The 16501-nt window shown below is 42.2% G+C and overlaps 1 protein-coding gene across 1 annotated transcript in view; it reads right to left on the bottom strand.

The window, feature by feature from the left end:
- LOC115462091 (phospholipid-transporting ATPase ABCA1-like) overlaps positions 1-16501 on the bottom strand; it is a 451679-nt gene that overhangs the window by 359850 nt on the left and 75328 nt on the right. The window contains 1 exon segment of the mRNA XM_030192130.1: positions 4712-4917. Coding sequence (XP_030047990.1) covers positions 4712-4917 — 206 coding nt within the window.

Raw genomic sequence — 16501 nt, 5'->3', positions numbered from 1 at the left:
GCCAGATAGAACTTATATAAGAACTAGATGGACAAACATTAAATAAAACTGATACTTGGATCCTGCACTCAAAACACAGGCCTCAGTTGCATTTTATGTTATAATTAATCCCAGAAATCACATACGTCACTTTAGGTAGCTTTTAGACACTTGCAGTTTTTAAGCTGTAGAATATGAAAAACATCGAAGTTGTGAAAAAAAAACTGCATTGTTCCTTTCTATTGACATATAACTTTTAAAACTAAAAGTTCTCTAAATTTGCCCCTCTAAACTTTTTTAGCTTTTATCTCTGTTATTTGTAAACCCACTTTTGGTACCTCTTCATTCAGTGGGTCATAGATAGAGATATATGACCACTAAACATTTGTGAATGATTTAAAAGTTACAGCTTTCATTTTAAAAATATTAACTATGGAGTTTACATTTTGAACTGTTATCATTTTCTGAATACCAGACTCATTGAGTGCAGGGCATAGTGTGAGAGGTGGCTGTTTTGGGTCTCCTGGGAAGCAGTGATCATAACATGATCACGTTTGAGCTGCTATCTGGGATGAACCCGCAAAAGAAATCCACTGTAGCTGCATTTAACTTTTGAAAGGGTGACTATAATAAAATGAGGAAAATGGTTAAAAAGAAACTAAAAGGATCAGCTGCAAAAGTTAGGACACTCAATCAGGCATGGACGTTATTCAAAAATACCATTGTGGAAGCCCAGTCCAGATGCATTCCACATATTTGTAAAGATGGAAAGAAGAGAAAATGTCAACCAGCATGGTTAAAAGGTAAAATAAAAGAGGCTATTACAGCCAAAAGATTGTCGTTCAAAGAATGGAAAAAAAGACCCAAATGAAGAAAATAAGAAGCAAGATAAGCACTGGCAAGCCATATGCAATGCATTAATAAAGAAGGCTAAAAGAGAATATGAAGAGAAACTTGCCGCAGAGGCTAAAACTCACAGTAACAATTTTTTCAGGTACATAAGAAGCCGAAAGCCTGGAAGGGATTCCATGGGACCATTAGATCACAAAGGAGCAAAAGAGGCACTCAGGGAGGACAAGGTCATTGACTGAGTGATTTCTTTGCTTCTGTCTTTACAGAAGAAGATGTAAGAGATCTGTCTGTACTGGAAATGGTTTTGAAGGGTGATGATGCGGAGGAACTGAAAGAAATCTCAGTGAACCCAGAAGATGTACTGAGCGAAAATGACAAATTAAAGAGTAGTAAATCACCTGGACCGGATAGCCTACATCCAAGGGTACTCAAAGAAATCAAGCATGAAATTGCTGATCTGCTCACAGTAATATGCAACCTGTCATTAAAATCATCCGTCCATACTACCTGAAGATTGGAGGGTGGCCAATGTGACGCTGATTTTTAAAAGGGGTTCTAGGGGTGATCCGGGAAATTATAGACTGGTAAACCTGATGTCTATACCGGGCAAAATAGTGGAAACTATTATAAGGAATAAAATTATAGATCACGTAGACAAACATGGTTTAATGGGACAGAGTCAGCATGGGTTCCTCCGAGGGAAGTCTTGTCTCACCAATTTGCTTCATTTCTTTGAAGTTGTGAATAAACATGTGCATAAAGGTGAGCCAGTTGATGTACGGTATCTAGATTTTCAGAACGCTTTTGATAAAGTTCCTCATGAGAGATTTCTGAGAAAATTAAAGAGTCATGGAATAGGAGGCAAGGTTCTGGTGTGGATTAGGAATTGGTTTTTGGACAGAAAACAGAGGGTCGGGTTAAATGGTAATTTCTCTCAATGGAGGACAGTAAACAGTGGAGTGTACATGGATCTGTACTGGGACCGGTACTATTTAACGTATTTATAAATTATATGGAAATCAGAATGACGAGTGAGGTGATCAGATTTGCAGATGATACTAAACTATTCAAGGTTGTTAAAACATGTGTGGACTCTGAAATATTACAGGAAGACCTTACGAAAATGGAAGACTGGGCGTCCAAATAGTAGATGAAATTTAATATGAACAAATGCAAGGTGATGCACAATGAAAATAATAATTCGAATAACAGTTACTTGATGCTAGGGTCCACCTTGGGGGTCAGCGCTCAAGAAAAAGATCTTAGTGTTGTTGTAGATAATATTATGAAATCTTCTGCACAGTGTGCATCAGTGGCCAAAAAAGCAAACAGGATGCTAGGAATTAATAGGAAAGGGATGATGAATAAGACCAAAAATACTGTAATGCCTTTGTTTCGCTCTGCACCTTGAGTATTGCATTCAGTTTTGGTCACCGTATCTCAAAAAAGATATAATGGAATTAGAAAAGGTTCAAAGAAGAGCCGCTAAAATGATAAAGGGGATGGAACTCCTCTCGTATGAGGAAAGGTTAAAGAGGTTAGGGCTCTTCAGCTTGGAAAAGAGACGGATGAGGGGAGATATGATTGAGGTCTGCAAAATCCTGAGTGGTGTAGAATGAGTAGAAGTAAATCGATTTTTTACTCGTTACAAAAGGATAAAGACTAGGGGACACTTGAGGAAGTTACATAGAAATACTTTTAAAACAATTAGGAGGAAATATGTTTTCACTCAATGAATAGTTTAGCACTGGAACTCTTTGCCGGAGGAGGTGGTAATAGCGATTAGCATATCTGGGTTTACAAAAGGTTTGGACAAATTCCTGGAGGAAAAGTCCATAGTCTGCTATTGAGGAAGACATGGGAAGCAACTGCTTGCCATGGGATTTGTAGTATGGAGTGTTTCCACGATTTGGGTTTCTGCCAGGTACTTGTGACCTGGCTTCGCCACTGTTTGGAAAAGAGGATACTGGACTAGATGGACCATTGGTCTGACCTAGTATGGCTACTCTTATGTTCTAAAACAATCTTTCCCTCCAACTCTTTCAGGAGGACAGGTTTTAGGGGTGATCTCTGGGACTGATGATTTGAGAGGAAGAGGTCCCCAGGTAATTTGAGGGGGTAGGAGGAGGACCCCACCCCCCTTTCATTTCACAGGCAGCTCCCTACTTGAGCATCAAATGCATGGGCCATCCTTCAGCTGTCAACTTTATTTACTGCACACTAAAAGAGAAGTACTGCTGGGCTACCGCAGCAGCCCGGCAGTAGTTCCCACTGCCAACATGCTTCATTTTTGTAGAACCAGTGTGTACCTGGCAATAATAGGACAGTGCCGCATGCTGCCTGGTTACTGATGGGGTAGCATGGGAGCCCTTACCACCACCTCAATGGTTGGCGGTAAGTGCTCCCACCCGAAACAGTCGTGCAACAAGTGCTTCACTTTCCGCATGTCCATTTCTTAAAAAAATAAAAATCTGCCTTTTACCCGCTGCAGTAAAAGAGGACCTGGGAGCACATAAAAAATGCACCAGCACCAGCGTAGGCCTCCTTTTGCCATAGCTTTCTAAAAGGACCCCTATGTGATGTCAATGAGAATGAGACAGTCAGTCAGATTTTTCTGGCAATGTCTTATGTTACTAGTTCTGTTTAGACCAAGGGAAAGGAGTGTCCTCTCTGTAAACTTAGTCAGGAAATGTATTACTTCAGTCAAACAGAAAGGTATCATTGAATATATTTTGTTGGTTTTGTTGTTAACATTTATTTCTATGCATTAAAGTGGACTAATGGGGCAATTACATTATATCATGCAGAGTGAAACAATTTGGGCACAGATTTTGAAGTTTATGTGAATACATTAAGAGTACTTTTCTTCTCGTGAAAGTAACTTTACAATTTTTTCAATCAATTCATTTTGTTGCAGAATTAGTACCATAGTCAAATTATCCCTTTACATCAACTCCAGAAATTACGTCTTCATTTCATTATTTGCCAGTATGTCTCGCAATGCAATCAACATAAAGTAAATGGTATATAACAGAAAGCAAAATAATCTAGTAAAAACCAGAGCAAAATGATAGAGTTTAAATTTAGGTTTGAAAGAAGATAAAACAGGTAAGATCTGAATATCATTGAGAATTGGGTGTCAAATAAAAGATACCAATGCTAAGAGTACTCAAAGGGGAAATGAAGCCTTTCTGAAATGTAATGGGATGAGGAGAGAATGATTCATAGAAAAGCATGAGCAAGAGATGATAAGAGAGAGCAAATCATGAAAATATTTGAAAATAAGAAAGAATCCCTCCCCCCCTTTTTTGGAATCTATATTTTACAAGGAGCCAGTATAGAACATTATGTTACGGAGTATATAAGAAAAGCAGAGGGAGAGAGAATGAAGAATGGCTGAAAAAGGTTATGAAACTCGATGGTGGTTTGAGTGGGACCAGTCAGCTGTGAGTGAAAGAGTTAAAGGAATGGCAAAGTTGTTTCTGATCTTTAATAGCTGGAAACTGAGAACTGAACAGAGAGCAGATAAATGTGGAGAATGGAATAAACAGGAATTGAGAACACCAAGAGTTTTTGCGAAGAAGGAAAATAATAGAGGAGTAGAGTCCAGGTTGACGAGTCCCGAGGGTGGAGATCAGATTAGCGGGGATACAGAATACCTCAGTTTTTGATTTATGAGCTGTCTAGAGTTTAACAAGGCAGTAGTCACTTGAAGACAGAAGAAAGCAGAAAGGGGAAATTAGAAGGACAGAAAGAAATAAAGATCTGTGTATCAACAGTGTAGCAGCAATAGAGACACTTAAAAGATGAAATAAGAGAACCAAGATATTAGGTATCTAGTGGTAAAGAATGCTTTCATGACCTTTCATTGACAATTTACCTGTCCTTGACTTTTTGAGTACTTTCCACCTCATCAATGTCCATTCGAATCTTGTACTTAACATGTGGAGGGATATCACTGGTTTGATTATCCATATTTTCAAAAACTATCCCTGTCCAGAACTTCTTGTCTTCAATTAAAGTCAATGACCTGTTAACTAGGTCCCATTCGGTAGGAGCAGATTCAAATTTGTCAAGCACGAGGCACTGTAACGAATGAATATATATATAAAAAAAGGAGCTGAACACAAACTTGCCAAACTACTTGGACTTTCTCCAAGAGCACTGCACATTTATTTAGATTCAAAAGGATAACTTTGTCATAAGCTTATACAAATAAATACTAGGATGTTTATAATAAGATTATTCTCTCAATTGGGATAGCAGTTACGAAAATCTGGAAGTAAAATACTATTGAGGCAATTCAATAAACTGGCATCTAGAAGTACACACCACTTATGCTTGTCAAAGGCATCATTAATGGACAGTACATTAGGTGCTATTTCATAAGGTAGTACCTAAGTGCTATATGGGTTCAATATTCAGACTGCATGAGTTATCCCGACTGACTCCCACAGTTGGCGCTGAGCCCAGATAGTCAATGCTGGGCCATTTCCGGTAACCGGAATTGAATATCTGGTTTATTTTTGGCCGGTTTAAACATAACTGGCCAAGCTGATAGTCAAGACTAGCTGGTTAAGCTTTAAACCAACAAAAGATATACCCGTTGTTTTGGCAGCCTAATCTGGCCGCCAAACTTAGCTGGCAAATATCAGCAGATAACTAGCTATATTGCGTGATATAATTGGTTATCCACTAAGCATTAATTAGCAATACTCAGCATGAGATAACCAACTATCTCCCACTTTGAGAACAGTCTTGTTCCTCGGTCTCTGTGGCAGGCTGTACCAAATCATCTGCAGTGCTTCCCTGAGTTTGGTGATGGCGGTTTTGGGTGCAGCTTGTCCAACATTGCTCAGCAGACAAAAGTCTGCATCACTGTGGCATCATTAACAGTAAGCTGGTACCTCATTTTTTTTTTCCAAATAATAGTAGTTTTACAGTGCAAACATTTTGAAATGCATGAAAATCACTGGGTGGTCAGCTGACAAGTCTGTAACTTTGCCATGGTTAAAGATATACTCATTCATTGGCACATAAACGTAGATAGTAACAACAAATAAAGTTGTAAAATTTAACACATAAATTCCAAAATGTTGCAGAGAAAGCAGCAAAAAAACTTTAGGGGGTTACTTTTTTTGTTTGTTTTTGCCTTTCCTTGTAGGTAGGAACTGAGTTGCCCAGGTTAGGATTTGCATTATTCCCCCAGGTATTCTACAAATGACTCATTGAATGCAGAGCCTTTTTGAAATTACATATATCCCCAGATTCCAAAAAGGGCACCTAAATTTGGGCATCCAAAATTGGGAGTGGATCCCAGTCAGCACCCAAAATAATTAATGTGCTCAAATGATTTAATTATTGTAGCTAACAAGTACCTAGGGGTACTTTACTAAACCTTGGTAAAAAGTGGTCTGCGGTAGTGTGGGCACATCTTTTGAGCCCGTGCTGGGCCATTTTAAGGCTTATTTTCAAAAGAGAAGGGCGCCCATCTTTTGATACAAATCGGAAGATGGGCGTCCTTCTCCCAGGGTCACCCAAATTGGCATGATCAAAAGTCGATTTTGGGTTCCCTCAACTGATTTCTGTCACGGGGATGACCAAAGTTCCCAGGGGCGTGTCCTAGGCGTAGTGAAGGTGGGACTGGGGCATGCTTAACACATGGGCGTCCTTGACCCATAATGGAAAAAAGAAGGGCGTCCCTGACGAGCACATGGCTGACTTTACTTGGTCCCTTTTTTCTTACGACCAAGCCTCAAAAAGGTGCCCAAACTGACCAGATGACCACTGCAGGGAATCGGGGATGACCTCCTCTTACTCCCCCAATGGTCACTAACCCCCTCCCACCCTCAAAAAACAACTATAAAAATATTTTGAACCAGTCTCTATGCCAGCCTCAAATGTCATACTCAGGTCCATCGCAGCAGTATGCAGGTCCCTAGAGCAGTTTTAGTGGGTGCAGTGCACTTTAAGCAGGCGGATCCAGGCCCATCCCCCCCTACCTGTTACACTTATGGTAGTAAATGAGAGCTCTTCAAAACCCACCAGAAACCCACTGTACCCACATCTAGGTGCCCTAAGGGCTATGGTACTGGTGTACAGTTGTGGGTAGTGGGTTTTGGGGGGCTCAGCACACAAGGTAAGGGAGCTATGCACTTGGGAGCAATTTGTGAAGTCCACTGCAGTGCCCCCTAGGGTGCCCGGTTGATGTCCTGGCATGTCAGGGAGACCAGTGCACTACCAATGCTGGCTCCTCTCACGACCAAATGGCTTGGATTTGGTTGTTTCTGAGATGGGCGTTCTCGGTTTCCATTATCACCAAAAATCAGAAACGACCAAGTCTAAGGATGACCATCTCTAAGGTCGACCTAAACTTCAGGATTTGGGCATCCCCGACCGTATTATCGAAACGAAAGATGGATGAGTTAGCATTAAGGTCTCACAAGCTAACCGGGTAGTAATCGTCAGTACACAAAAACTGCTGATTACCACCGGGTAAGCACCACACGGTAGAAAATATATTCTACTGTTTTGGACGCACGTTAAAAATGGAATTACCACCCAGGGCACATGGTAACCAGGTAGTAGTTCCAATTTGATGCAAATTGGACGTGTGTAGGCACCTATGCTCCATTGCCTCAGGTACAAAAAACTTGGGATAGAGAAAGTACCCGCATAGAATGTGTATAGTGCTGCGTATGTCAAGTAGCGCTATATAAATGATTAGTAGTAGTAAATCCTTGTGCCCAAAGTTCAGTGTGGAATTTGATGCTCAACGCTATTTTATAACAAGCGCTCATCCTGGAGCACCCTTTATAAAATAGCATTGAGCACTACTACTGCTCTTTATGATCCTCCCTTCCATTGTAGAAGCTGTGGTAGGATCCAGCCAATAGGAAGGCATCTAGTCACAGAAAAGCGGGGCTGAGCAACGAACCTGACCCAGGGAGATGCACTCCCTGTTGAAAGTTCCTGGCTACGCCACTGACTATTAGGGAGCTTGTTGGAGAGTGAAAAGTTATTGATCAGAATAAATACAGGGTCTAGACATAGATGATATATATATATATATATATATATATATATATTTTTTTTTTTTTTAATCGATAATTAAAAGACAATGTAAGGTATAAAAATGGTTTGCATGTAATGCAAGGGATTAAGCAGGTAGGAGATCAAAGAAGAACATGGAGTGGTATTGACTTCAAATTAAATGAAACTCAAGAAGTTGTAAAAATTTGCTATGGAATAGTCAGTCCAAAAATCTGTAATGGATATTTGTTGTTACTATCTATGTTTATGTGTCAAGTGGAATGAAATTTCCCTTAAAATGGCCTAGTGATTTTCACACATTCCAAAATGTTTGCACTGTAAAACTACCATTATTAAAAAAAAAAAAAAAAGGTACCAGATTACTGTTAATGGGGCCAAAAATCAGGTGCTGATAAAAATTGGTGCTTAAGGTTGAGAGCAATCCTTCTGGCTTTAAGACAGTTTAGAAATTTTTAAAATACTGAAAAAAAAAATTCAGGCAGTTGGCAATCCTAGTCTACTGAATCCTGAGCATATCCCCCTAAACAACTGGGCCCAAGTCACATGCCTAATTTGTGTATGCTTTAATCCAGCTCTGGATTTATACCTTCAACTATTCTAAAATTAACCCCAATGGTTGTAGGCTTTGATGAACCATGATAAACATTCCACATGAACTTACTTTACAATGAATTTTTTGTTAGCTTGCATACTTCACTGAGCTGTAAATTAAAACTCTGCAGATTGCTTTGTTCAATCATGTTAAAGAGATGCAGAAAATCAAAGTTCAAGAAAACAGTACAGCCTGTGGGAGGCCAATGGTCCATCTCAGCCCTGGGGGACTGCATGACAACAAATCACGATATAAGGTACAAAAGACATGCCAGGCAAAATGGTAGAGACTATTATAAAGAACAAAATTACAGAGCATATTCAAAAGCATGGATTAATGAGACATAGCCAACATAGATTTAGTGAAGGGAAATCTTGCCTCACCAATCTATTACATTTCTTTGACGGGGTGAACAAACATGTGGATAAAGGTGAGCCAGTTAATATTGTGCATCTGGATTTTCAGAAGGCGTTTCACAAAGTACCTCATGAAAGATTCCAGAGGAAATTGGAGAGTCATGGGATAGGAGGTAGTGTCCTATTGTGGATTAAAAACTGGTTAAAAGCTAGAAAACAGAGAGTAGGGTTAAATGGTCAGTATTCTCAATGGAGAAGGGTAGTTAGTGGGGTTGCCCAAGGGTCTGTGCTGGGACCGCTGCTTTTTAACATATTTATAAATGACCTAGAGATGGGATTAAATAGTGAGGTAATTAAATTTGCTGATGACAAAAAGTTATTCAAAGTAGTTAAATCACAGGAGGATTGTGAAAAATTACAAAAGGACTATACGAGACTGGGAAACTGGGCATCTATATGGCAGATGACGTTTAATATGAGCAAGTGCAAAGTGATGCATGTGGGAAAGAGGAACCTGAATTATAGCTACGTAATACAGGTTTCCACGTTAGGAGTCACCGACCAAGAAAGGGATCTAGGTGTCGTCATTGATGATATGTTGAAACCTTTTGCTCAGTGTGCTGCAGCGGCTAAGAAATCAAATTGAATGTTAGGTATTATTAGGAAAGGAATGGAAAACAAAAATGAGGACATTATAATGCCCTTGTATAGGTCCATGGTGTGACCGCACCTCGAATATTGTGTTCAATTCTGGTTGCCGCATCTCAAAAAAGATATTGAGGGCATAATCGAATGGGGCACACAAGCTTTCCTGAGGGCTTCCTCACAGGACGTCCTCGGGAAGGGGCGGGGAAACCAATATTATCGAAACAAGAAGAGCGTCCATCTTTCGTTTCGATAATACGGTCAGGGACACCCAAATTTTGACATTTAGGTCGTCCGTAGAGATGGTCATCCCCGGTTTTCAGAAAAATAGGTGAGAAATCAGAAACTGTTCTGATGCCTAGCAAAACTGGGTGAATGAGAATATGCTATAGTATTGTACCCTGTGGGGACAATTAACTGTTAAGCTCTAGGTAATAAGGTGTGAATACATTCAAGACCTGATTCACTAAGATTTTTTCTCCATAGACACTGAAATGGAAAGAAATTTAAGTGAATCATGCTGTGGTAAAATTGAGAGACTCCTGAGAAAATTAAAAACAAGGTTCTGGTATGGATAAGGAATTGGTTCCTGGACAGAAAACAGAGGGTAGGGTTAAATGGTCATATCTCTCAATGGAGGAGGGTGAACAGTGGAGTACTGCAGGGATCAGTACTGGGATTGTTGCTATTTAACATATTTATAAATTATATGGAAATCAGAACGACAAGTGAGGTGATTAAATTTGCAGATGATACAAAACTATTCAATGTTCTTAAAACATGAGCAGCCTGTGAAATATTGCAGGAAGACCATAGGAAATTGGAAGACTGGGCATCCAAATAGCATATACAATTAAATGTGGACAAATGCAAGGTGATGCACATTGGAAAGAATAATCCGAATCATAGTTACATGATGCTAGGATGCAGCTTGGGGTTTGGCACTCAAAAAAGGCTAAATGTCATCCTATATAATAAAACGCACCTCCAACGTTCTGAAGCCGAGAAAGTGAAGCCTTCAAGCCTTGAAGCATTCCTGCAACATTCCGGAACTAGACTTCAGAACGTTGGAGGTGCGTTTTATTATATAGGATGTGCTTGGTGCTTTTCTGTAGCACATGGGGGGAATTTAATATATACTGATTAAAGTGGAGGAGTGGCTGGAGGGGGGGGGCAAGGGAGATAGGACAATCGCTGGGAGGCTGGAGGGGGCAGGGGAGAGAGGACAATCGCTGGGTGGCTGGAGGGGGGCAGGGGAGATAGGAGAATCACTGGGTGGCTGGAAGGGGGCAAGGGAAAAAGGAGAATCGCTGGGTGGCTGGAGGGGGCAGGGGACACAGGAGAAGTGCTGGATGGCTGGAGGGGGGCAGGGGAGAGAGGAGAATCACTAGGTGGCTGGAGGGGGGCAGGGAACAGAGGAGACTCGCTGGGTGGTTGGAGGGAGAGCAGGGGACAGGAGACTTGCTGGGTGGCTGGAGGGGGGGCAGGGGAGAGAAGAGCATCGGTGGGTGGCTGGAGGGGGGGCAGAGAAGAGAAGAGCATCGGTGGGTGGCTGGAGGGGGCAGGGGAGAGAAGAGCATCGGTGGGTGGCTGGAGGGGGGCAGGGAACAGAGGAGACTCGCTGGGTGGTTGGAGGGAGAGCAGGGGACAGGAGACTTGCTGGGTGGCTGGAGGGGGGGCAGGGGAGAGAAGAGCATCGGTGGGTGGCTGGAGGGGGGGCAGAGAAGAGAAGAGCATCGGTGGGTGGCTGGAAGGGGGCAGGGGAGAGAAGAGCATCGGTGGGTGGCTGGAGGGGGGCAAGGGAAAAAGTAGAATCGCTGGGTGGCTGGGGGGGGGGCAGAGGAGACACACTCACACCCAACAGTTTCACTCTCTCTCTCTGTCACACACACACACTCGCACATTCACTCTCTCTCTCTCTCACACACACAGTCAATCTCACACATACTCTTTCAAACATACACACTCTGAGGAAAACCTTGATAGCGCCCATTTTATTTGTGTCAGAAACGGGCCTGTTTTACTAGTTGTAGATAATATGCTGATATCTTCTGCCCCGTGTGCAGCGGTGGCCAAAAAAGCAAACAGGATGCTAGAAATTATTAGGAAAGGGATAATGAATAAGACCGAAAATACTATAATGCCTTTGTATCGCTCCATGGTTCGACTACACCTTGAGTATTGTGTTCAGTTTTGGTTGCCGTATTTAAAAAAAAAGATATAGCAGAATTAGAAAAAGTTCAAAGAAGAGCGACCAAAATGATAAAGGGGATGGAATTCCTCTCATATGAGGAAAGGCTAAAGAGGTTAGGGTCCTTCAGTTTAGAAAAGAGATGGATGAGGGGAGATATGATTGTCTACAAAATCCTGAGTGGTGTAGACGTTAATCAATTGTTTACTCGTTCCAAAAGTACAAAGACTAGGGGACACTCGAGGAAGTTACATGGAAATACTTTTAAAACAAATAGGAGGAAATTTTTGTTCATTCAACAAATAGTTAAGCTCTGGAACTTTTTGCCACAGGATGCAGTAACAGAGGTTAGCATATCTGGGTTTAAAAAAGGTTTGGACAAATTCTTCCAGGAAAAGTCCATAGTCTGTTATTGAGACAAACATGGGGAAACAATTGCTTGATCCAGGATTGGTAACAAGGAATGTTGCTGCTAATTAGGTTTCTGCCAGGTACTTGTGACCCGGCTTGGCCACTGTTTGGAAAACAGGATACTGGGCTAGAAGGACCATTGGTCTGACCAAGGTGGCTACTCTTATGTTCTTACAATATATTTGCACAGTAAACAACAACAACAACAACAACAAAGAGTATTCACAAAAGACATCTGCTACACTTTGGATTAATTTTGCAGTTGGCTATTTAAGTGTCTGTTTGTTAAGTACGGACAGTTGTTAGTAAGAAGCCTATGTAGAAGCTTCCCATCTAAACTTGTAAATAAAGCACATAAACAGAACACCAGTATACTGATAATTCACGATAAAGGATTTTTTTTTTTTAATGTTTGAATATTTTATTGAGCATCATTACAATACAACAATGTAAACGTATTCATTTTTCCCCCCACATTTCCCCCCTCCCCCCTCCTCCCCCTCCCAGCTTTATTTCAACTGTCCTTATTGGGTTAATCGCTTAAATCGAGACCACAGTTCTGAAGATGGGCTGTACCTTCCCATTCTTTTGTCCGTTAGTTGCTCCAATTCCCCGACCAGGGAAAGCTTCAGAGTCCAGTCCAGCTCTGAGGGAGCCATCTGTTTCTTCCAGTGCATTGCAATGACACTCTTAGCCGCTGTTAAACAAATCCTCTTAAGGCGCCTCTGCCATTTAGTTCCTCTTCTGTTACCAAGACCCAAAAGACACCAGTGCGGCGTACATTGAAACGGCTTATTCGTACTTTCTGAAATTTTTGTCGTTACTGTCTTCCAAAATGGTTGTAAAGTCCGGCACGACCACCAAATATGCAAGAAAGTCCCCTCCTCATCTCCACACCTCCAACACAGTGAGGATGCCGAGGAGAACATAGCATGTAATCGATGCGGGGTATAATACCACCGCGACAATATCTTAAAGGCATTTTCTTTTAACAACACACAATTCGAAGCTTTTTTGACTTCTACTACTATAGCCTTCCACTCATTTACTGTAAACTCCCGTTGCAGATCCTGTTCCCATTTTATCATATAAGCACATTTCTCAAAAGATCTACCTCTAATCAATTTGTACAACATAGATATAACTCTTCTCATTTTCCCCAATGATCCCCACAAATTTTCAAGTTCCTCATATTCTTCCGGGTCCCTCTTCAACCACCCTTGTTGGCTCATATAATGTTTGACTTGTATATAAAAATAAGTATCTCCCGCACCTCCCCCACACTGTTCCCGGATCTCCTCTAAGGGTCTTAACTCCCCATCATTCAGGAGATCCCTGAAACAAGTCAACCCCTCCTCTTCCCACCACCCTGCAACCTGGTGACCCATTCCCACTTGAAAAGCCGGTTCCCAACCTATACCTGCCATTGTGGAAGTTTTCCTCTTTAGCCAGAACCTGGTTCTGAAAGAGGCCCACAAGGTCAACAGATGGTTCACAAATGGATTTGTTGTCATTTGACCGTATACCCTTGGTTCTATTGAAGCCCATATAACCGACTTCAACTTATAACCCTGCACCATCTCTTGGTCTAAACTAGCCACCACCGATGGAGCCTCCTGACTTCATGCCACCACAAACTTTACCTGTGCAGCCCAAAAGTACCATTCCAAATTGGGCACCCCCCTTCCCCCCAGGTCTACCGACTTCCACATCAATTTCCTATGTGTTCTCGGAGCTTTACCCCCCATATAAATTTCTTGATCTCCCCCTGAAGCTTATTTATTTCCCTTTTAGGTACCGGCACAGGCAAAGTCTGAAACAGGAACAAAATCCGGGGTAAGATATTCATTCGTACTGTGGCTATTCTCCCCCACCAGGATAGCCATTTACCCTGCCATCCCGCCATGTCTCTATGTACTTGTTGAAACAACGGTCCATAATTTAGTGAATATAGTTGATTCAACTCAGAGGGTATCTGGACCCCTAAGTATTTGATATTGCCCTTCTTTAGTCGAAATGAGAACCCCTGGAGCATTTCTACCAGTCGACCCTGTGGGATAGTCACCCCTAGAACTTCAGACTTGTCATAGTTTATCTTAAACCCTGAAATTCTACCAAATTGATTAAGCTCTTTCACCAAGTTTGGCAAAGTCGTCAGGGGACTCGTGACAAAAAACAGAATATCGTCAGCAAATGATGCCAGCTTGTGTTCCCTGCCCGCTACTACCATCCCTTTTATGTCACCCATCTCCCTTATCCTCTGCGCCAGCGGTTCAATCGATATCGCAAACAACAAGGGAGATAGTGGGCAACCTTGCCTCATACCTCTCCCTATCTTAAATGCATTAGAATACCCCCCGTTTACCTTGATCCTCGCTGAGGGTCCTTCATATAGCCTTTGCAACCATCCTATCAACCCCTCTCCAACACCTAGATGCCTCAAAACCTCCCATAAATAGGGCCACTCCACCCTGTCAAAAGCTTTTTCAGCATCTGTGCTTAGCAAGGCCATATGCCGACCCTTCTGTTGAGCCTCCCAAATAATATGCAGTGTACGACGTATATTATCGGCTACTTGTCTCCCCGCTACAAACCTTGATTGATCCGGGTGGATCAATTTGGGCAATATCCCCCCTAATCTGTTCGCAAGGACCTTGGAGAGAATCTTAACATCCAAATTAATTAGGGAAATTGGTCTATAGGACCCACATGCAGAAGGGTCTTTGCCTGGTTTCAGTATGAGCGATATACCAGCTTCATGCATACTAGATGGGAGGGAACTGCCCTGAAAACAAGCATTGCCCACCCTTACCAACAACGGCCCTACCTCCCCAGCAAAGATTTTATAAAACTTTGCAGAGTAGCCATCTACTCCTGGGGCCTTCCCTCCTTTAAGTCCTTTTATGACCTGCCTAATTTCCTCCAAATGAAAGGAGGCCTCTAGCTTTTCACAATCCTCACGAGATAACTTGGGCAACTTAAGAGAGCACAATTCCTTTCTAATTTCACCTTCCTCCACCCCAATAGTGCTAGTGTATAGTGTACTATAAAATCTCAAAAATTGATCCCTAATATCTCTATCCTTATAAAGGATCTGATCCCCCTGTCCTTTAATTTTGGTAATCAGCGAGTCCCGTTGACGGTGTCTCAAACAGTTAGCCAGCATCCTCCCTGATTTATTGCCAAATTCAAAAAACTTATGCTGGAGACGTTTCCTCAGGAACTCCACTCGTTCTACCTGTATTTGGTCCAAGGCCGCCCTCCATTTACGTACCTCCCGCAGCTCCTCTCCTAACCCCCCTTCCTGATGCTTACGCTCCCAGTAGGCCAACCTCTCCCTGGCTTCCAGTTCTTTTGCCTCCCGTTCCCGTTTTTTCCTGGCGCCCCATTTAATTAGGTGACCCCGTACCACCGCCTTTAAAGCATCCCAGAGTGTGCCCTCCGATACCACCCCTATGTCATTCATACTACAGTAATCTTGAATTACCTTGCGTAAGTCCTCACATACCTGTTTATCGCCCAAAATGCCCTCATTAAGCCTCCAGAATCTCTGTTTATCCTCTTCTCCCAACCCCTTCAAATCAAGTTCTACTGGGGCATGGTCAGAGACTGAGATAGACCCCACATCTGCATCCACAACATGTTCCCATAAGACCCGGCTACACCAAATCATATCAATACATGTATATGAGTTCTGAGAGTGAGAAAAAAATGTATATGCCTTCTGGGTCGGATGTTTAAGTCTCCAAACCTCTAGGAGATCTAATCTTGAGGCCAGTGCCCTCAAACTCCGAGTATAAGGCTTGTGTACTGTAATGTGTCCCTTAGAATGATCCATAGATGTATTCCATAAATTAAAATCTCCCCCCATAATCATCCCATCTCTTTGAAATTGAAAAAGCTCCTCCTTTATATGCTCAAAAAACTCTCCCTGACCTGAATTGGGTGCATAGATATTCACAATTGTCACTGATTTCCCATATAAGAGCCCTCTGACCGCTAAACAGCGCCCCAGTTCATCTCTATAAATGTCATCAGTTACAAATGGAATCCCTTTCCGAATATAAATGGCCAAACCGCCCACCTTTCCCCCTCTTTTATCAAAGTGTGCAATACATTCACTGTAGGCCCTCTGATGTAATAAATGCGCCTCTCGGCGTCTAATGTGTGTCTCCTGCAGCAAGACTATATCCCATCTACTCCTCTGTAACTCCCGATATACCAAATTTCTCTTCCTCTGCGAATTTAACCCATTCACATTCCAAGTTCCCACCCTCAACCCTTTCCCTCCCTGTACCCCCCTCCCGCCCCCCTGTTGCTGAGCGGTACCATTTGCCGCCAGCCTAATACTGTAAGGAAATAACCCCTCGCCAGAGCTGACTCCCCCCTCTCCCTCTCTGTTTTTCCCCCCCTCCCCCCAAA

The sequence above is a fragment of the Microcaecilia unicolor genome, chromosome 2, assembly GCF_901765095.1.
Source record: "Microcaecilia unicolor chromosome 2, aMicUni1.1, whole genome shotgun sequence".
NCBI lineage: Eukaryota > Metazoa > Chordata > Amphibia > Gymnophiona > Siphonopidae > Microcaecilia > Microcaecilia unicolor.
Note: the sequence above shows the minus strand (reverse complement) of the source record. Positions and strands in the feature narration are given on the sequence as shown.